The sequence below is a fragment of the Mytilus galloprovincialis genome, chromosome 2 (genome assembly GCF_965363235.1).
Source record: "Mytilus galloprovincialis chromosome 2, xbMytGall1.hap1.1, whole genome shotgun sequence".
Classification (NCBI taxonomy): Eukaryota; Metazoa; Mollusca; class Bivalvia; order Mytilida; family Mytilidae; genus Mytilus; species Mytilus galloprovincialis.
Genome location: NC_134839.1, coordinates 95556373 through 95579721, shown reverse-complemented (window position 1 = coordinate 95579721; position 23349 = coordinate 95556373). Strand labels below are relative to the sequence as shown.

The window sequence follows — 23349 nt, the reverse complement described above, 5'->3', positions numbered from 1 at the left end:
GTTACTCCAAGTGAACAAAATACTCTCAAGAAAAAGAAAACTCGCACTGTACTACCAAAAGCCGTATCGGGATCGGAAATGATAAAAATTTTAGAGAATAGAAAACAGCAGAAAGAAGATGAACAGGAAATGAAAGAAAAGCGTAAGATTGATAGAGAATTAAAACGCAAACTAAAGGAAGAGGAAAATGCTAAAAAGGAAGAGAAATCAAAGAGCTGATAGCTCTGAGGTGGAAGAAGGGGGAATAAAAGGTAACTTGAATTACCATAAAAGCAGCCCCACTAACCCAGGCTGCTTTGTACCATTATCATTATGATGTATTTTTTTTTTTCTTCAAACAAGAATGTGTCATAAGTACATGGATTTCCCATTCGTACAATCATTTTCTATATTCAGTGGACTTTGAAAATTAAGTAAAATCTTTAATTTAACAGTAAAATTAAGAAGATCATATAAGGAACACATGTGTACTAAGTTTCAAGTTGATTGGATTTCAACTTCATCCAAAACTACCCCGACCACAAACTTTAACCTGAAGCAGGACAGACCAGAAAATATAATGCTCATAAATGGGGCATAGAAATAGTAAGACTTGTTACTTACTCGCTAACTTTTGAAAGTTCCCATGGTTTTTTTTAGTGCGCAACAACAATTTTAAAGGTTAAAATTTTTAGAGAAGTATTTTGAACGATCTGGATTGTCTAGAAATGCGTCATATTTGTATGCTGAACTTACATGCCTTTTTCTTGAGTCTGTTTGCATGATTCTAGTTATCAAATCGGTAGAAAAGATGAACATGTAGCTAGCATACCAGGGTTTATTTTCTTGTGTAAGAATATTAGATGCTTGTTGAAATTTCCAATTTTGAATTATGCACAAAGATGAACCTTTAACAGGTTGGGAACAACACTCCAAATGAGGGGTCACCCTCATAGGAAGAACATTACGTTCTTGATAAAATATGAGAACCTTTATATTCATATTATTTGATGAAACTTTTCCCCAAGAACTATGCATCTATTAAGTATTAAATGGTCAAAACATGTCAAAGGAAGTTTGTGATGTTTCTAAACTTATTTCTTCTTTATTAATTTGACCCCTCATTTAGAAAAGTTGTTCCAAATATAATGAATTTCCCACTTTTGAAATATAAATCTTAAAAATTTTCTTTCTTTTTTTTTTCAACAGTAAAATGATCCCTTGTTTTAAGGACAGTTCCCCATTTAAGGGACACCACTCATAATGGGGGGGGGGGGGGGGGGGGGGGGGGGGAGGGTCCCAACCTGTTTGTTGGTCTTTGTGAAAAAAGAACAGTATATTGTCCTTTAAATGATTTAATTGAATACAAAAATAAAATATGTTACAAGTATTATGTCATTAAATTATTGAAAAAAAACCTACTTATCTATACTATTAAACGAGAAGACCTCATTTTTGGTGTCGCTTCTCTTCTTTCCACAATAAATTAATTAACACGCCTCTGTGTCCTATAGGTACAGTGCATAGTCGCATTTGTCATCCATTCATATGATTATTCAGATTGGGTTATTTTAGGAGAAAAACGAGAAAAAAGGCATCCGGGTATTGTCCCGTCATTGTACGAAATTTTAAGTCAGATTAGACTTCCGGTTTGCGTTTTTCTGTATACTTTGAACATACATATACTACGAATAAAGTGTATTTTCAGAATTTTATCTGCTATCATTTTCAAGTTTACTATCCACGGCAGTCACAGAGTTTATTAAATAGAGAGGGTCTGTATACTATATCAATGATCACCATGGATCGATAAACTTAGAATTGAAAGTAAATACGCTTTATTTATATAATAATGAATGTTCATAATATACAGATAAGAGCTAAAATTATTCATGTGAACTTTTGATACTTTTTCTGAAATTCTCCAGTCATTAAATCTTTTACAAAATTCATTGATTACAAAAAAAAAAGAAGATGTGGTATGATTGCCATGTTGAGACAACTCTCCACAAGAGACCAAAATGACACAGAAATTAACAATTATAGGTTACCGTACGGCCTTCAACAAAGAGAAAAGCCCATACCGCATACTAAGCTTCAAAAGGCCCCGAAATGACAATGTAAAACAATGCAAACGAGAAAACTAGCGGCCTTATTTATGTACAAAAAATGAACGAAACTAAACAAATATGTAACACATAAACAAACGACAACCACTGAATTACAGGCTCCTTACTTCAATAAATGTTCATAACATACTAAATGTATGTTCATATTGAAATTGATAGAAAACCAAAAATTGGGAACTTTGGAAATAAAGGTGGAGGGTAAAAAAAAAACATTTTCCTGTCCCCAATAACCTATGACTTATGATACTTTTGCTGAAATTCTCCAGTCATTCTGTATTTAACAAAATTCTTCCAACAACACTTTACATACCGATACTTTAAACTACGCTCTGAATGCCCGCGATTTCGCGGGTGTCTTCTAGTTATCTTTATGGTAGTACAGTAGACTCCGGCCAATCGGATACTCAAAATGTCAGCTTAAAATATCCGATTACCTGATATATTGAATTAGACAATAAATATATATGCATTGAATATTCTACAATAATAAGTAGATCTATTGCTTAATATGTGAAAGGGCTGGAGGATTGATGGAGTTATTTTTATCAGTTACATCACAACGATGTTTTTGCGTAAAAAAATATCAGCTGATTATGTATTGATTAAATTTGTTTGCACTTGCAGTTTTTAAATCCTATATTTATAAGAATAAATCAAATTTCCTGAAATATTTATGTGAATCATTATCTTCCATCCAAAGTTTTTCTTTACTTGTTTAGTAAACAAATTCATATCCATTATTTACATTTTCACACAGGTAAACTAATTTGGCTATAAATAGATCAAAGCATGTCTGTGTAGAATCTCTAATCTAAAATCGTAATTGTTATAATTTTATTTCTTTAAATAATAAAATTTAAATTTATGAAAATAATCATGATTGATAAAATAGTATTGCATAAAGTTTACGTTTTAGGAAGACTATTTATGTTTAGGTCATGGTTCTAGAGGCTTGTTCACAAATTTGTAAACAAACCAATATGGCCGCCACATGTGATTGATCGTGATTACCTGTGAAAAAAATATTTCTGACAAAACTTTAAAGTCAGATTTTTCTTGTCATAGGGATTTATATTTGTATTGCAATAAATTATTCAAAAGGAGGTACATTCAGTTTAGATAATATTTCTTATTCTATAAGCATTTAGAGTTTAATCAAAATTCTCCTAACAGCAACGTACTGCTCTTGTCAACTGAGTCTTGAATAATTTTATAAATAGATTCAAACCATTTGAGGTAAAATAGCACCTAGTTCACATGACAAAGGAAAACAATGAATAAAGACAACAATTTAATAAGAAATAGATCCTTTTTATTTATTATTAAAAACAAAATCTTCTTGTCTGCAAGATTGCAAATTTGTAACTTCAAGGGCGAACATTTAAACAGGGCGAGTTGTCCCCGTACCAAATTCACACATGCGTACTACAAATATCTACAGTAAAAACATCCGGTTTCAAGTAAACAAATAACGTCATGTGGATGAGATGAAATCTAATAATTTACATAAATAAAAGGGGTACATATGTACGATAGTGATTGTTTTTCAATCTGAATTTACAAATTAAATGATTCAGATGCTTAATTATGTGTAAAAATTGGTGTCAGGAATCAGAAGTTGTTCTGAAATTGTAATACACAGAAACGAATGCGGCATACGGAAGTTCAATGTCAGCCCCATAGGTCTTCAGAAGACTTCACGTCTTCTTCCACCAAAAAAACGAGAAAAAGAAAAGAATGGAAGAAAATAAGAAACGTAAATTATCCAAAAAACAAAAGAAATCGGAGAAATCGACTACTTCCAGGCTTTGTTCCAAGTGTTTACTTGAAACAGACGATGTTTATATATGTTGTGAGATTTGCTCCTCCTTTTATCATGCAAAATGCTCTGGTGTTGACTTCTCTTGTGTACATATTGACGACATCGTTAGCTTTCCATATGAGTGTGATGATTGCCTCTAAAAACCGTCAGATATATTATGTGACAAAATTTTTAAAATGAATGTATGACTTGTTACAAATTCTTTATATTTATTACTACAGTGCAATGATTTAAAGAAATAATATTGCTACATGTATACTGTGATGCATTATCTGTTGTTATTTTCGATAGTTGGAACACATTTTTTTGGGGAGTCATTAGTCTTTGGTACGGGTGTGTGTTGCACAGTCTTTAGTTTTTTGTGTGGTTCTTGTTGCAGTTTAGTTTTTTGTGGGGCTCGTGTTGATCAATCTTAGTTTTTTGTGGGATTAGTGTTGCAGTCTTATGTTTATGTAGGGTTCGTGTTGCACAGTCTAGTTTTTTGTGGGTTTCGTGTTGCACAATCTTTAGTTTTTGTAGGGTTAGTGATGCCCAGTCTTTAGTTTTTTGTGGGGTTTGTGTTGCTCACTCTTAGTTTTCTGTGTTGGGTAAGTGTGGACTGTCGTCGTATTTTTTTAGTTTAATTGTCCCTTTGGTATCTGACCCCCCCCCCCCCCCCCCGTATTTTATCTTAGAATACAGAACATTTTGAAAAATGATAAATTCAGCGTGGCATCGGCAATTTGTTATAATCGTTTTTCTGATAAATACATTTTTGTCATAAATAATTACTTGCCGTAACTTTAGGGAGAAACTATTTTATTTTTATTTGTTTGAGGGGGATAGCATAATGTTAGTCCTATAATATAAGCCTTCTTGTGTTCAATGCATATTCAAGCGCGTGTTCTTTATCAATCAATTATATGGACCGTAAAAGGGTACACTGAATGAACAATATCATGTGCACCACTATAATTATTCACACAAAGAAACACTTACTTTATTCATCTGACAATGTGATCTTATCAATACAGGTCACGACAATTAATTTAAATTCGCACAAGTATTCACAAGCCCCGTGCAAGCAGTTGTAGAGGTTAATTTTTTCTTGTGAAATCCGCTTAAAACAGGTAATTCGAAATTTTCAGAAACACAACATTGATTTTTTTTAAAGCCTGCATGCCTGAATAATATCAGTTGCTGATCAAAACTTGTAACGTTCGTGTGAATACCGAAACGGTATCACTTTGAGAAGTTTTAAAAATGGCCGTTTATCTCCACTTACGATGGCAAAATAATTATCAATTAAACACTTCATGAACAATTGATTCTGGGGTCGAACCATAATATAATGTTACCAGTGATATGACAGAAGGAAATTAGAAAGTGGTCGAAAATGTCCGACCGTGGTCGAAAATACCCGAACATGGTCGAAAATACCCGAATATTTAACAACGTCAAAATAGTCATTACTAATGCAATTATCAAAAATTAGGTATTGTTTCTTCGACGAAAATAATGTCCAATATGTAAAGATGTTCACTTGTAACGTGAAGATGACCATTGTTTTTTCTCTGACGTCACAATCGAATTTACCGTTAAGTGGTCGAAAACTGCCGACGTTGCCCTATAAATCAATATCACCAATGATCCAAGGAAATGAGGTCAATTTTTAGTCAGATCAACCCTATCAGATTGATATTTATGCATTATTCCCTACACCAAAATAGTTGACCTATTATATGTAGTACCTGAAAAACAGACCTTACCATGAAAACTAAACATTGTATTATTCACCATGATGTCAGGGTCAGATGAACCCTGTTAGACAAACAAGCACACTTTAAATTCCAAAATCTTATTATTCATAACGAATGAGAAATACATAGGACAAAATCATTATACATTTACTGAATCATGAAAATGAGGTCAAGGACAATGGGGATATGACAGTCAGACACTTCTTAACATAAGGCATCTGTATACAAGTTATAAAGCATCCATGTCTTCTACCCTCTGTTACAAAAAGCTTTATACAAATAGTTTCAGCCACCTCTGTTGTAAATGATTATAACATGATATAAAAAAATCATAACCAGAATTACAGAAAATATTGAACAGTATAACAAACTTATAGACATCTCATTTTAGTGATAAAAAATTATTGTTTTATAAATTGCAATTGAAAAAAAAGACTACAGAACTTTTATTCTTATTCGGGTGTATAACAACATGAACAAAAAGAATTAATGCACAAGAACTTGGAGAAATCTACAAAATAAAAATAAAATAAAATTCTGCGAAAGTCATTTAATGCTTTTGGTGCATTTAACCCTCTTGCAGCCGGAGGGACACATGTGTCCACACTGACTGTGCCGGAGGGACACATATGTCCATGTGATGTCATATAACGAATGACTTCATTGTTTGGCATGTCACGTAACAAACATGCAGCGGTCGTATTTGCAGGCATATGAAATGCAACACTGAAAAACAAACTGGCAGCAAGAGGGTGAAGTCAATTCAAAACATGACATCATACAAATGAAAATTCTAAAGCTGAAGTTTTTTTTCGTTGCTTGAACCATCTAAATTCGTATAATATTACATTAAAATTAATTTTTGAGGTATGTGTTGTTTTATTTTCTATTCTATTTCATTATTTGCATATTTACTGATTTCAGCAAGTTAACATGGCAGCTCCTTAGTTACGAAATGTCAACTTTGAATTTGACGATAGATTACAGGAAAAACATGTAAATTTAAAATGACAAATGTTGGGTTTGAGAATAAAAAGAACTAATCACATTTTTACTGGTGTTTTTTTATGAAATAATTCATGCAAGCTACAGATTTATTAGAATGTTTTAGCTTTATCCAACAGAAAGTGAAAAAGAACAGCCACACACACAACATACCCACCCTCACTTCTGTTTTTTTAAATGACCGTATTTGTCCTATTAAAATCGAAATAATTTGTTGAAGCCATTGATTTGTTGGAAATTTACACATGGCCCAGGCCAGTTGTAAATTTACAACAAATCTATGACTTCCATGAATTATTTCTTAATTAATTTACAACTTGCTTGTAATTTGAAAACCTTGAAGAAAGTATTCTTTGTTCTTAACTGCTTGGCTGATGTTTAAAACACATGTAAGCTCTGGTGGACAAGCAGTGAAGAGTGATAAAGTCTTGAGTGAAACCAGTTAAACATTTCAATGTGAGGGACATGTGAATTGCAGAATACTAAGTCTAATTACCTGTCAGGTATATTCATGGTATGTGGCTAGTTATGAAATGATAGCTAGTACTGTAGCTAAATAATGAAGTGACTGATCTTCAAATTCTGAAGATCCATAATTATGAATGTCCAAGTTCTGAATATCTGTTTCAAAAATTCATGGTCAGTATTCTGTCAGGACTGGCACATATGACCCTACCCTTGATTGAATATTAAACGTCTGGCAATTATAACATCTAGGGTTAAAATGATACGTACATACAAGCTCTGCTGGCGACACACAAAGCTGGTACATCTAAATAGCTAAGTATTAGCTGTATAACTTCATCCTGTCAACATTAAAAATACTTGACTTATCATAGCGGTAAAATCAATTATAATTTCCCATGTCTTTTTGAATGAAATCATTCACAAATGCAACTCTGTTTTTGCCCTGTGTTTTGTTAAATATGTCAGTTTTGTTATATTTAAGTCTTTACGTCGGGCCTTTCATAATAATTTTTGTAAGAGTTCTTTACTGTATTCCCTATTATTCTATATTCCGTAACTGTGATCCTCATTCAATGTTACAACCTCCGGTCTTTTGTATTCTTGTTTTTTATATAGATTAGACCGTTGGTTTTCCCGTTTGAATGGTTTTACATTAGTAATTTTGGGGCCCTTTATAGCTTGTTGTTCTGTGTGAGCCAAGGCTCCGTGTTGAAGGCCGTACATTGAACTTTAATGTTTACTTTTATTAATTGTTATTTCGATGGAGAGTTGTCTCATTGGCACTCACACCACATCTTCCTATATCTATATAAAGAAAATAGTTTTCCAGTTTCAATTCTAAAAATATCAAAACAACAAAAGATCAAATGTTGATATGCAAATGTAACTGTAAGATTTTTATGACTAAGTAGTAGTTGATAACAAATTTGACTATAATTTGTATTGCTTGGAGTACTGAAAAGTTCTTCAAATTTAAGTTTGTGTGCAATATATGTTAAATGATTTTAAACTAAAATTAGTAAACACCTAAAATGTTAACCCATTTCACTCACTGGTAAATCATCAAAGTATCCATTTCCCATTTCAGGATCTTCTTCAAAAAAAGTCTCATCGTTTGTAACTTCTGTTGGAGTAACTTGCTCTTGTTTTACATCAGTAGTCTCCCTTGGCAAATGTCCAGGATCCTTGTTTTCATCCAGACTTTCTTGATGAGACGACACAGATAGTGTATTGATATACTTCAGTGTCTGTGATACAATTTCATCAGCATCACTACAATCTTTCACCTCAAATGTTGGGGCTTGTTTAAGAATGGCCTGCATGTCAGAACATGGATTTAATGTACCATACATACAGACACAATCTAATTCTGTGTAGTAATGACACAGTGTAGAACACAGTTCTAACCTTATCAAGCTGAAATATAAAATATATATAATAAAGGACGTTATCAAGGTCATATACACCTAAACTTATTTCTACGAGGTAACTGCTAATGGGTACAATAACAAAGCATTGATTCTTGATTGATGAACTTTCATAGATCTATAAATTAGAATTTTCATTGAATGAAAATACATGTAGGTTTCTACTGACACACAGTATAAATACAGTCTGTCTAAAAAAAAGTATATCAACTTGAGACTCGTAGAAAGTACAAGTAATTTATAGGACACTTATGATCTAATCAAAGAGCAGAATGCTCTGAGGGATACGATTGCCATAGTTTTCATTGACACATGTATAGCAGTTCTGCCAACTTTTAATTAAGCAAATGCGTGAGATTTGGCAAAAATTGAAAAGATCAAAGAGGGAAAAAAATAGATCCAAGGATACTGCTGCAAAAAAGCATGAACATGCGTGAGACTCACGCATTTTTGGCAGCCCTAGTACAGCTGGATTGTATTATTTTCAAAACTAATTCAACTGCACATGCAAAATGTAATAATCTGAATAGTCACTCAACTTTAAAAATAGCCAATCCCGGATACAAGTGTATGAGCAATGTACTTATTGTGTTTTATTTTTGTACTATCAATTCCAAGTTTACTTTTCACAGCAGTCACTGAGAGTGAGAGAAGGTATTTCACTTTGTATCTTATCACCGTTAATTCTAGGAGGAACCCCATTTCTAACTCTTTAAATATTAATTTCCTTTGGGTCCTTGGGCATGACTCCTTTCCGTACACACTCCTCTGTTTATAAATTAAGATCCTTTTTAATATAATACGACGTTTTTGACATCTAACGAGTTAATTTTTCTTGACGAGTCGTATTGTATTTCGATTTTGACGGAATATATTTCCGGAAGGGAGACAACTCGAAACGATATTAATATGGAAGACTCCATTTCGGCTGAAGGGGTGTTATAGGTAAACACTACATTTATTTTAATTTAAATGATGCATATGATTTGAAATTATGCAACAACAATAACCCTCAATAGCAGACAGACATAGAAAGAGTCCCATGAGTTTCAAATCAATCAATGAAGCGGGGATTCCAGAACAACCACTCAATATGATACCTCTTGAAATCAAGAAAACTATACGCATGCGCATTAATACATAAACAAACCTGCGACCTGTGATTTGGAACAAGAACGTTTATTAAATGATATGATGAATGGTTCTCCATTTCTTTATGAGAGTACAGTATCAAATATCAGTTTCATAACGGTAAAATAAAGGAAAAACTCCACTTCAGTTCTTATATGACAGAAATAGAATTATCGGAAGTCAGAGAACTCTCGCATTTATCAAAACTAGGGAATTCCCTCTGACGTGTTTCTAAATTTATAAACACACTAAATATAAATACTGCTTAATTCTGATTTTCTGTGTTGTTAAAAACACGCATATAGGTCAAGGGAAATATCAAACATGACAATTATGAGAAGAACATTACAGGAAAGTTGTTTATGTTCAATCCTTTCTGCCTGTTTTTACCTTTTAAAGCAAGACAATCATAAGAATCTGAGATGTTGCTGATGTTTAGAATAAGACGGTTGACGTGAGGGAATGCAGCCCTGAGTCAACGGTAAAAGTCTACAGATTGCTTGAAAGCAATCGTATCCCAAAAACTCACCTTGTTTTAAACAAGGGTTCTCTCAATGTTGGAGAAAATATTCTGGATTTGTCAGGACATTTCTCTGGTTGGCCTTCCCACAACACTTGCCATCTAAAACAAAAACTGTAATTCAGTGGTTGTCATTTGTTGCTGTGCTACATATTTTTTTTTCATTCATTATTTTGTACATAAATTAGGCTGTTAGTTTTCTTGTTTAAATTGTTTTACATTTGTCCCTTCTGGGGCTTTTCTCATCTTTGAAGGCCTTATTGTAATCTATAGTTGTTAATTTCTGTGTCATTTGGTCTTGTGTGGAGAGTTGTCTGATTTGGCAACCATACCACATCTTCTTTTTTATATTAACAGTGAAATTAGAGTCAACATCCAAAATTGGCATATAATTTGAATTTATACATTTAAAATAACAGCCAATTTATGAGAAAACTGGACCCTGTTAAAATAAACCAGTTTCCTGTCCATTCTGACAGACTATAGACTTTTTTCATATTACTGACGTTTGACTCAAGAATTTATGTTTTAGGACTTGTAACCTACTCTTTGATCTGAAATCCTGGAACTTGGTCAAGTAAGAGTAACATAAAGAAGTATAACCAAGCATTCAATCGGTGCAATTTTTGTAAGAAAAATATTTTTTTTTATTTCAATACAGAACAAAATAGCAGTCCATTATTTTCTATTATTTTCTTTTTTTTGCTCTTTTTTACAGCCGTTTATCTTTTTACCCATTATCATGATTATTCTGAAAATCCAATGAATCAAGACCATCTTATACATCTTATATGTTACTTTTATAATAGCAATCATTTAATTCTAGAAAAAAATCATTGCAGGTTCATTTAGAGTGCATTGAAGGTTTTTGAGAAATGTATTGGTACAGGGATAGTTTATTCTGTAGAAAGTCCCTGATTGGACCATGTACACTATATAATTCCAATAGTATGTTACCTAACTCTGCCATCATCTACATCAGTCCCTGAAGCTGTATCACAAGCTAGGATTCTCACTACTGATCCAGGATTATAAGTTTCCCAAACTTCAATCTTACATGGATAAACATCTAAATCGAAACTCAATTCTGAAAAACAGAAAAGATATAAACCATGTAAACTGATAACTGTATTAATGAGCACAAAAAAACCCACTGACATTTACTATAGCATTTAGACAACCACTTAAGCTAATCTTGACAGCTACATGTATAAACAAGATTTTGATAAAAATTATACAAGCAGTTTGAAATTCTGGACTACATGAAAACAATCTCTGATAATTTGTTACTTATGTTTTATAAACATGATATAATGCAAGTTTGAGGTCTTAAAAGTAATCAAAGAGCAGATTGCTCTGAGGGATACGATTGCCATTGCTTTCATTGATACATGTATTACTATTATTTTCAAAAATAATTCAGCTGCACGTGTAAAATACTCGTAAAATGTAATTTACGAAATCTGAATCGTTATTCAACTTTAAAAATAGCTAATCCTAAATACAAGTTTACGAACAATGTACTTATAATTATTGTGTTTTATTTTTGTACCATCAATTCTAAGTTGACTTTCCACAGCAGTCACTGAGAGTGAGAGAAGGTATTTCACTTCGTACCTTGTCACCAATTTTCCTACGATGAATTCTAGGTGGAACCCCATTCCTAACTCTTTAAATATTTAATTTCCTTTGGGTCAGTGGGCACGACTCCTTTCCATACACATTCCTCTGTTCTGTTTATATTGCGATCGGTTTTAATATAAAATGACGACAGAACGAGTATTTTTTCTCGACGTATCGTAGTTTGACAAAAGTTACTTACGGAAGGGTGACAACTCGCTTTAATATGGAAGACTCCATTTTGGCTGAAGGGGTGTTCTAGTAACACCTTTACGTTGTGGACTACATTTATTTTAATTTAAATAACACATATGATTTAAAATTATGCAACAACAATAACCCCTCAATAGCAGACAGACATAGAAAGGATCTCGTGAGTTTCAAATTAATTAATGGAGTGGGGAATCTAGAGCAACCATTCAATCTGATACCCCTTCAAGTCAAGAAAACTATATGCATGTGCATAATTACCTAAACAAACCATAGGCTTGTGATTTGTAGCAAGGACGTATATTAAATGTTAATTCGATATCAAATATCAGTTTCATAACGGTGACATCATGGATATATAAGAAAACTCCGCTTCAGATCTTGTATGACAGAAATAGATTTATTGATCGGAATTCAGAGAACTCTCGCATGTTATCAAAACTGGCGAATTCCCTCTGACGTGTTTCTAAATTTATAAAAACACTAAATATAAATATTTCTAAATTCTGATTTTCCCTGTTGTAAAAAACAGCATACAAGTCAAGGGAAATATTGAAACATGAAGATTATGAGAAGAACATTATAGAACAGTTGTTCAAAATTTTTTGTTTTTTATACCATTTAAAGCAAGACAATCTCAAGTATCTGAGATGTTCCTTGATGTTTAGAATAAAACGGTTGATGTTAAGGCATGGCCCTGAGTCAATGGTATAAGCCTACAGATGGCTTAAAAGCAATCGTATCCCAAAAATTGAGAAATGCTGACCATTTTTTTCTGAAGAAAAAATGAGAAGGTTTGTTATTTCCATAGATTTTGTTAGTCAAATAGACTCCACTCTAAAACTATTTTAAATGTTATCTTACCAACATAATCATCACTTATGAAGTTAGGTGGTGTTCTTTTGAATTTACGGGGTGAAGATGTTACATTCTTCCACCATGGTCCGTATGTTCTCTGTAAAAGAAAAAAACTTTGTAAATTGCACCATGTACATTTGTAAAATGTTTCCTCTCCAAAATGAAAATATTTTTGTGTACTTTGGGTTTTAATATGTTTAAAGAACATTATACCTGTTATATATGAGACTGCTTATGACGTCTTTATAATAAATTGATTGAAATGATTGAAGGTGCAATGATCAATATTTTTAAAAGTACCCACCAGACAATTAATTATAATACAAGAATCAGTGGGATCAATTAGACATCATAATTACACCTACATGTACATTGCACTATGTATGTATATGTTGAAGATACTAATTCTGACTTTTATTTGACTATCAAATCAACATTCTAAATTACAATCAAATCATTAAAATTAATTCTTAATACAAACAAATGTAACAAATTCAATGCAGACATTCATTATTGGAAAAACAAGTAATTAATTTGATACTACAAAATGTATAGCTATTTACCAAAAAGTTAAATCATAAAAAACTGAACTCTGAGGAAAATTCAAAACGAAAAATCCCTAATCAAATGACAAAATCAAAAGCTCAAACACATGAAATGAATGGATAACAACTGGCATAATCCTGGCATATTCCAGGCATTTTCTTATCTCTATTTTTTATGTTTATCGGCAGATTTAGTAAATATCAACATACATGTAGGAATTCATAGAATTCTGTAATGAAAATTTATAGGGTATGGAAACTTGGTGTTTTAGGGACCATTCAATATTTATCAGATGGATGGGCCGGTGCATTCTTAATATTGATTCATTAAAAAAGTTAATGCCCATCCTTTTAAATTCTTAAAAAAAGTCCTCGCCCATCTAAAAAAACCTATAAAAAAAGTCCTTGCCCCTCTAAAGCTTAAAACAATCAAAAAATATTACAGTTCTTTTTCAATTTGAAAGTTTGCAAGTTTATGTCTTGAAATCAAAGAATAGACTTTGGTGTAAATACAAAATTTAAAATGTGCTAGTTAATTCCATTTATATATAAAAATTTATGTGTGTATCAGAACCATACATTTTATTGTTTTTAAAACAAGTATGAATATACATGTATATATTTGATTTTATATTTGCAGCCTCAGATACAATATTGATTTAAAATAAAGGAAATAATTTAAACTAAGGGACAATAACTCTTGGACTTGTAAAAATATTATTATATGCTGAATTACTAATTATTGTCTTAATAACACAGCCTGTTAAATATAGTTCAAATACCAATGTCCCTTTATCTAATCTTTTCAAAAAAGAAATTATGGTTTTTTTAAGCAAATTTAGGCAGACATATTTTTGACTTTGATGCACCCTTTTTCACCTATTAATTTATTCCGTACATTTGACAGTAAAGTACCAAACAACCTGGCATTCTGTAAGATTAATATATAAATGAGATAGCTGTAGAGTTATATGAAGATCTAAATTGATATGAAAAAGTTATAAAAAAGTTTAAAGATGACTATCCAATGATTTGGCCTAAACTGAAAATTTAAGCTTTTTTTAACATTTTTATTAAATCCATAAGAATGACACCAATTCACCAAACTACCAAACAACCTGGTATTCTGTAAGATCAATATATAAATGAAATAGCTATAGAGTTTTATGGAAATCCATGTTAATTTGAAAAAGTTATAAAAAAAATTAAAGATGACTTTCTGGATTTAGCCTAAACTGAAAATTTTAGCTTTTTTAACCTTTCTATTAAATCGATAGATTGACAGCAATTCACCAAACTACCAAACAACCTGGTATTCTATAAGATCAATATATAAATGAAATAATTGTAGAGTTTTATGAAAATCCATGTTGATTTGAAAAAGTTATGAAAAAAATTAAAGATGACTTTCTGGATTTAGCCTAAACTGAAAATTTTAGCTTTTTTAACCTTTCTATTAAATCGATAGATTGACAGCAATTCACCAAACTACCAAACAACCTGGTATTCTATAAGATCAATATATAAATGAAATAATTGTAGAGTTTTATGAAAATCCATGTTGATTTGAAAAAGTTATGAAAAAAATTAAAGATGACCATCTGGATTTAGCCAAAACTGAAAACTTTAGCTTTTTGTTAACCTATTTATTAAATCCATAGAATGACAGCAATTCACCAAACTACCAAACAACCTGGTATTCTGTAAGATCAATATATTAATGAAATAATTGTAGAGTTTTATGAAAATGCCAGTTGATTTGAAAAAGTTATGAAAAAAATTAAAGATGACTATCTGGATTTAGCCAAAACTGAAAATTTTAGCTTTTTTTTAACCTATTTTTTTAAATCCATAGAATGACAGCAATTCACCAAACTACCAAACAACCTGGTATTCTGTAAGATCAATATATAAATGAAATAATTGTAGAGTTTTATGAAAATCCATGTTGATTTGAAAAAGTCATAAAAAAATTTAAAGATGACTATCTGGATTTGGCCTAAACTGAAAATTATTGTTGAGACCATGTCCTTTATGTTTTTTGTGCCTGCAAAAGGAATTTCCTACACACCGATAAAATTGAAAGAAATTTTTTTCAAATAAAATAAGTTCTAGCCCATCCACTATATATATTAAAAAAAGTTCTCGCCCATCCAAATATTTCCACAAAAAAAGTGCTTGCCCCGCCCCATTTTGCACCGGCCCATCCATCTGATAAATATTGAACGGTCCCTTAGGACCCTCATATTCAGGGCCGACTATCTATGACTTAGTATTACATGGTGCTTTATGGTCCTAAATTATGGAGCCTGTAAGCCCTAATAATACCTGGTACACGGTAGCCCTAATATATATGGTGTCCATAAGCCCTGGAACCCATAATTCATTTAAATAGAATCAGTCAGTCGGCAATATTTGAAGAAATGTGCATACAACAACTTGGGCACTATTTGCAATGTTTATCGTAGTTTCATGGAGAAAACGTAATGACATAAAGTTGAAAACCACAAACAACTCGTGGAACAGACATCGTTTTAGTTGTTCTCCGTGAAATAAATAGCAAATTCAGACGTATTTTTCATTGACTGCCCTCATTTTTTATACGGAAATAATAAAAATCGGCCGCCATATTGTTGATCATATTTACATCTTCTACGTACTGTTTAGAATCCTCTAAAGAAGGAGCACACCCGAATAAAGAAAGATAACTCAATCTGATTTTTTCCTAGTATTGAGTAACCCACTTAACATATTCTAAAATATGTCTACATACTTCTTGCTTAAGAATATATATGTTTAGGTATTTTGAGTTATGGGAAAAGTTAAAGAGGGTCTAAGTAGCAGTGTTGGTAGGGTGCCTTGGTGATCTTTTCTGTTTTCTTTATTTTTGATACAAGTTTTCACTGTTGCTATATCCTAACATTGTGCACAATAATCACTCCCTAATATACATTCACTTGCAATATGGGCTTGTGGGCTTATGGGCACCAGAGTTTCTGGGCTTATGGATACAGGGCTTAAGAATACAGGGCTTATGGGCATAGGGCTTATGGGCAACTGGGCTTATGGGCAACCAAGCTTATGGGTTCCAGGGCTTATGGACACCATATATATTAGGGCTACCGTGTACCAGGTATTATTAGGGCTTACAGGCTCCATAATTTAGGGGTTACACTAATGTCCTGACAATGTCCTGACAAAGTCCTGACAGAAATGTAAATGCCCAATACTTTTTTGTTATTGGAAGGATTTACTTGAAATTTGGAATCAAGCAAGATGAGAACTTATATTTAATAAATAAAATTAAAAAAATTAAAAAAAAATAATTTAAGACTTAGAAAACTTGACCTGACCAACTTGACCTCGAAAATACTATTGTCCTGACAATGTCCTGACAGAAATGTAAATGCCTAATACTTTTTTGTTATTGGAAGGATTTACTTGAAATTTGGAATCAAGCAAGATGAGAACTTATATTTAATAAATAAAATTAAAAAAATTAAAAAAAAATAATTTAAGACTTAGAAAACTTGACCTGACCAACTTGACCTCGAAAATACTATTGTCCTGACAATGTCCTGACAGAAATGTAAATGCCTAATACTTTTTTGTTATTGGAAGGATTTACTTGAAATTTGGAATCAAGCAAGATGAGAACTTATATTTAATAAATAAAATTAAAAAAATAAAAAAAAAATAATTTAAGACTTAGAAAACTTGACCTGACCAACTTGACCTCGAAAATACTATTGTCCTGACCGATATGAAACGGCTAAAAAATAGTTTATTATTGACAGGATAGACTTCAAAATCGATACCAAGGAAGATTAAATCATTTAATACAAAAATATAAGAAAAAAAAAAGAAAAAAAATATTTTAAGAGTTAGAAAACTTGACCTGACCAACCACGTCCAACCGTGACAAATGTCCTGACCGATATAAAACTGGTAATTTATTTCTCAAATTCGGTCGGATTGACTTCAAATTTGACACAAGACAAGAAAGTAACATTGAGTAAATACTCATTTGAAATAAAATAGGGGGGAAAGACTTTAAGGGTAAAAAAAACTTGACCTGACGAACATTGACTTTGTTGTGAGTAAATGACCGATATAAAAGTGCTAATACTTGCAACATTGTTGGTATGATTGAGTTCTTAATTGAAACCAAGTCAAATTGTAACGTTTTTATTTTTATACTTGCTGCAATAAATTGGAAACAAAATATTTCAAAGGAAATACATACTTGACTTAATCCCTTAAACTTAATAGTACACAAACAACAACATTTTTAGTTCTTACCTTATATTGTAATTGAATTTATATATTTCCTATCCATAAAATACAACATCCAAAGCAAATAAATTTTGTTAATGGAAAAGATAGGGGAAATATGAGTTGCTGAGTGACTGTGAGTATTGTTTACCCCTTTGTAAATGTCAGCCCTGAATATGAGGGTCCAAAAAACACCAAGTTTCCATACCCTATAAATTTTCATTACGAAATTCTATGAAATTATTTAAATCTAATTTGAATGATAAAACATTAAACTAATATCTGGAAATCTTACGAAAACAGCAGCCTGTGTAAAATCTCCATAAGCAGGAAATATGTTACTCCTTCCTGCTAGGTTGCTGACTGTGTAAGATATACTTGTTTCACTACCATACTGACTGCTGAAATCAGTCACTTCCTTTGAAAATCTTGAAATTAAAACTGCCTTTGATGTAGTGCCTGGCTTGTTTGTTTCTGTTATTTTATCTCTGGCAATTGCATTGTCAGCCATTTCTAAAATTAGAAATGAAAAATGAAAGCGAAACTGAATAGCTAGATTCATGAGTGTCGTACGATCATGTGTATTATTATATCATACAATAATACATCAATATTAAATTATTCAATTTAGATAAGAATGAATATTTTTAACGTTTTAATCAAAGAAATAACATCGTAAAAATGAAATTTCCAAGATAAGGCCGATAAAAACATTGAAACTGGCATACGGGATGAAAGACCTAATTTTTTTGAAAATTTGTCTGGAAAGATTGTTATTTAGAGTATTTGGAGAGTATTTTGGGCCTAACAAAATATCCAGTTTTATTATTTTGTAGGTCTACAATGCAAATTTCACAAGTTTTATACTTTTATTGGCTTATTTAATCTTGTCATGAAATAGAATATGCAGGAGAAGTCAATGATCACTGTACAATATTTGCAATTTGATACATGTACCCCCTCCCTTGTCCACAGGGGTATGTACCTATCATACATGTTTTGAGGCTTACATATATACCTGCATGACCGTCAACTGGTGGGCGTTATACATGTAAAAAGGTTGGCATATATTTACCCCTATATAAACATGATCCCGGTTGTCAACATATATATATGTTCCTGTTGGAACAAATATTCTATACCATTTATTCCGTTAGGAGCATTTACTGTAATATTTATTCCAGTGGAAACAATATTCTCGAATATTATTTCGAGAATATTGTTTCCATTTGACACTTATATTATAAAGAAACTTTTATTCTGTGACATGCTAAAATGTTAATTTAAACCCAGACACAATCTGTTTGTATGTGCCTAGCCTATAATTCAGTGGTTGTGGTTTGTTTATGTGTTACTTGTTTGTTTTTCATTCAATTATTGTACATGAATTAGACTGTTAGTTTTCTCCTTTACAGTCATTTCAGGTCCTTTTATAGCCAACTATGCGGTATGGGCATTGCTCATTGTTGAAGGCCGTACAGTGACCTATAGTTGTTAATTTCTGTGTTAGTTTGGTTTCTTGTGGAGAATTGTCTAATTGGCAATCATACCACATCTTCTTTTTTTATATATAGGTTTATGATATGCGCCCTTGTGTATGTGTGTCTAGTCCAAATAACTATGACATGTATGAGGTATTGAAATACCTTTTGTTGGGATACGATTGCTTTTAAGCAATCTGTAGACTTATACCATTGACTCAGGGCCATGCCCTCACGTCAACCGTTTTATTCTAAACATCAAGTAACATCTCAGATACTTGAGATTGTCTTTCTTTAAATGGTATAAAAAACAAAAATATGGAATTTAAACAACTGTCCTAAAATGTTCTTCTCATAATCTTCATGTTTCAATGTTTCCCTTGACTTGCATGCATGTTTTTATCAACATGGAAAATCAGAATTAAGCAGTATTTATATTTAGTGTTTTTATAAATTTAGAAACACGTCAGAGGGAATTCCCCAGTTTTGATAACATGCGAGAGTTCTCTGAATTTCGATCGATAAATCTATTTCTGTCATACAAGAACTGAAGTGGAGTTTTCTTATATGTCCATGATGTCACCGTTATGAAACTGATATTTGATATTGTACTTCCATGAAGAAATGGAGGTCTTTTCATTTACATTTAATATACGTCCTTGCTACAAATCACAAGTCTAGGGTTTGTTTAGGTATGTGCATGCATATAGTTTTCTTGACTTAAAGGGGTATCAGATTGAATGGTTGCTCTAGATTCCCCCCTCCATTGATTAATTTGAAACTCACGAGATCCTTTCTATGTCTGTCTGCTAATGAGGGTTATTGTCGTTGCATAATTTTAAATCATATGCATCATTTGAATTAAAATAATAAATGTAGTCCACAACGTAAAGGTGTAACTAGAACACCCCTTCAGCCAAAATGGAGTCTTCCATATTATACTTCGAGTTGTCTCCCTTCCGTAAGTAACTTTTGTCAAACGACGATACGTCGGGAAAAATTACCTTGTTCTGTCGTTTACCGACCGTGCAAGGGCTGTTTAGCCAGTGAAGGTTGTTAAAAACTTCCATTTGTCGATAGACGTTGTATTATATTAAAACCGATTGCAATTTAAACAGAGGAATGTGTACGGAAAGGAGTCATGCCCACTTACCCAAAGGAAATTAAATATTTCAAATGTTAGGAATGGGTTGTCACCTAGAATTCACGTAGGAAAATAGGTGATAAGGTACGATATGAAATACCTTCTCTCGCACTCTCAGTGACTGCTGTGGAAAGTAAACTTGGAATTGAAATAATAGTACAAAAATATAACACAATAATTACATTGTTCATACACTTGTATCGAGGATTGGCTATTTTTAAAGTTGAATAACTATTCAGATTACGTAAATTACATTTTACGAGCATTTCACACGTGCAGTTGAATTATTTTTGAAAATAATACTAAATACTAATACATGTATCAATGAAAGCAATGGCAATCGTATCCCTGAGATCAATCTGCTCTTTGATTGACTTTCTGTGAAAGTTTGAAAATGCCTGTACCAAGTCAGGAATATGACAGTTGTTGTCCATTCGTTTGATGTTTTTTTTCATTTGATTTTGCCATTTGATTATAGTGACTTGCCGTTTTGACTTTTCCTCTGAGTTCAGTATTTTGTGATTTTACTTTTTCCTATATTGTGGACTACCCACCCCCTGTAAGAGAGACATGTAAGGAACAGTGAAAGAAAAAAAAAAAATTTTAGGTTTAGTTTGATTACTTGCTACTTCTTGATTATATATGTACGTATACATCAGCATATAGTAATGTAATAATAACAAAAAAACATTATTTTTGTTGAACTCTCAGTATTATAACCAGAATATTGGTTTGGTTTAGGAACCAATTAATTAGGAAAGTAACAATAGCGCTTTGGAGACGGGCCAACCACATTTCCGTGACATCCATATATATAGGTGTCTGCAATACATGTACCACCACATTGTCCATAGGACGTATCCTCCACCATTTGTCCTTGTAAAGACCTATGGTCCATACTTCATGTAGTTAAATTTATTATTCCATAGAGGTTACAACATAAATATATGATTATACAACACTATCCAATGTATGTTTGTATCTGCTTGAACTCAGCTTAGGTGCTGTGTTTTTACATGATCTTGATCTTCAGAAAATATTGACTAAAGCATAATTAATACTTATGTTCATCAAAGAAATAATAATAAGCAATTAATATTCTTCTTAAATGTTAAAATTAATCAATATCTGATTACTTTGTTTTGTATTTCAAACTAAACTTATTGCTTTAACGTTGACAGAAATTGATCTCCCATTTTGGATATTCTTTCTTATTTGTTTTTATTTTCTCAGCTTGGTTTCCACAAGATAATAAACATCTATTTAGAAAATGATATAGATATTTTATTAAAAATTAACACATACATGACATAGGGTGTCAGGAATTCTATTGATTAACATCCTTTAACTCAGGCCAACAATCATTATTATCTGTGTATTTGAAACACTTTGTATAAACTTAGAGTTATTTCCCTTCTTTTAATATGTTTTTCAAGTTACACTTGTGAAACAGTGTGTGGATCTCTCTGAAATTGTACCAAAAGTTTCCATACCACAAAGGGATGGATAGGATTGGCTCAAACTGTTTAGGAATTAGGGGCAAAACAAGTGGGAAAGACACGGGTTTCCTGGTTTATGAACAGTTACTTAAAAGTTTTGGTCTTGGGATCTTTCTGAAATAGATATTTGACTATTATATAAGGGATAGCATTCGATTGATTCATGATATTTTACAGTATATAGAAGAGAACAATATTTTTGGATTTCTGCTCTTTATTGATTTTGAGAAAGCTTTGATTTATTTTTGAACTTGTCAAAACTCTTTGGAAGTTTTGGACTAATTATGTTCTTTTGATGGTCCATTCAATTCAGTTGACAGTTATAATTTTTGAACTATGTATACTACTCTACCACACAATCTTATTAAACAGAATTTTTCTTATTTAATAAATGATACTTTAAAATGTCTGTAATGAGATGATTAAAGCTGTAAATTTTCATTATGACAACATTTATGTACTTTCTAGGAATAATGTTAATCAACAGGTTTAAGGTATTCCTATGGGAACTACTTGAGCCTCTTTAATAATAGACTTGTTCTTGTGTTGTAATTAATCTCAGTTGATGGCCAAATTCAGTAAAAGATCTGTCTAAACTATATTGAAACATTTAAAAACACTACATTTAAAAACGCTTTCTGTTACATTGATGATATTTTTGCTTAGAATTCTTACATTTTACATTTGACAGCTGAAATATACCAAAAGAAACTTATTTTGATTAAATCTAATACAGCCAACAATAGCTGCACTACCGGTAGTTTAAAGGATATTCAGTTTCACACAGGAAACTCTACACATGCTATATAACAAAACAATTGAGAAGTATGTTGGTTCCTTGATTGTTAATTTTCCTTTGTTGTTACCATTCGACTTTTGTCGAAAAAGCGAGACAAAGCGTTCCTACATTTCTTCGTCGGCATCGTCTTCTGCGTCGTCCACAAATATTCACTCTGTTTTTAAAGTTTTTAAAATTTTAATAACTTTCTTAAACTATCCTTGATTTCTACAAAACATGGACAGAATCTTGTTTTTGAACATAAGATAGTATCCAGATATAATTTTAGTTTAGAAAAAAATCCTGTTTATCCGTGTTTTACTTATAAATGGACTTCTGCCAGTTTACATAACATTCACTCTGTGGTTAAAGAGTTTTAAAATTTTAATAACTTTCATAAACTATCCTGGATTTCTACCAAACTTGGACAGAAGCTTGTTTATGATCAAAAGCTAGTATCTAGAATGAAATTTTGTTAAAATATATTTCCAGTTTTCAATATGTTACTTATATATGGACTTAGTTTTTCTTCCAGTTAACATTACATACAGTCTGTAGTTAAAGTTCTTAAAACATTTATTAGATTCATAAAGAAGGCGAGACACTGGGTTTTGCGCAACCCTTACAAATTTTTTGACAAAGATGTTACTTTCTTATGTTGTGTACATTTCACAACTTGTTCACTATGCCTGTGTCTGTAGTCGTGTTTTAGATATAAA

The 23349-nt window shown here is 31.8% G+C and overlaps 2 protein-coding genes across 4 annotated transcripts in view; one reads left to right on the top strand and one right to left on the bottom strand.

The window, feature by feature from the left end:
• Positions 1 to 23349, bottom strand: part of LOC143064974 (F-box/LRR-repeat protein 4-like) — a 52418-nt gene that overhangs the window by 23163 nt on the left and 5906 nt on the right. The window contains exons 2-7 of one of the 2 annotated variants that reach the window (XM_076238220.1): positions 18024 to 18241; positions 12915 to 13005; positions 11178 to 11307; positions 10230 to 10322; positions 8195 to 8558; positions 7410 to 7480 (exon numbers count right to left, since the gene is read on the bottom strand). In XM_076238220.1, coding sequence (XP_076094335.1) covers positions 7410 to 7480; positions 8195 to 8558; positions 10230 to 10322; positions 11178 to 11307; positions 12915 to 13005; positions 18024 to 18239 — 965 coding nt within the window. In that variant the 5' untranslated portion in view covers positions 18240 to 18241. Of the gene's footprint in view, positions 1 to 7409; positions 7481 to 8194; positions 8559 to 10229; positions 10323 to 11177; positions 11308 to 12914; positions 13006 to 15781; positions 16049 to 18023; positions 18242 to 23349 lie in introns of those variants that run through there. The other variant, XM_076238221.1, reaches the window with a different exon arrangement.
• The window catches only part of LOC143064973 (peroxisomal bifunctional enzyme-like), a 30925-nt gene continuing 26048 nt past the window's right edge, over positions 18473 to 23349 (top strand). Inside the window, exon 1 of one of the 2 annotated variants that reach the window (XM_076238218.1) lies at positions 18473 to 18560. The gene's annotated coding sequence lies outside the window, so the exon portion shown is untranslated. Of the gene's footprint in view, positions 18561 to 18770; positions 18788 to 23349 lie in introns of those variants that run through there. The other variant, XM_076238219.1, reaches the window with a different exon arrangement.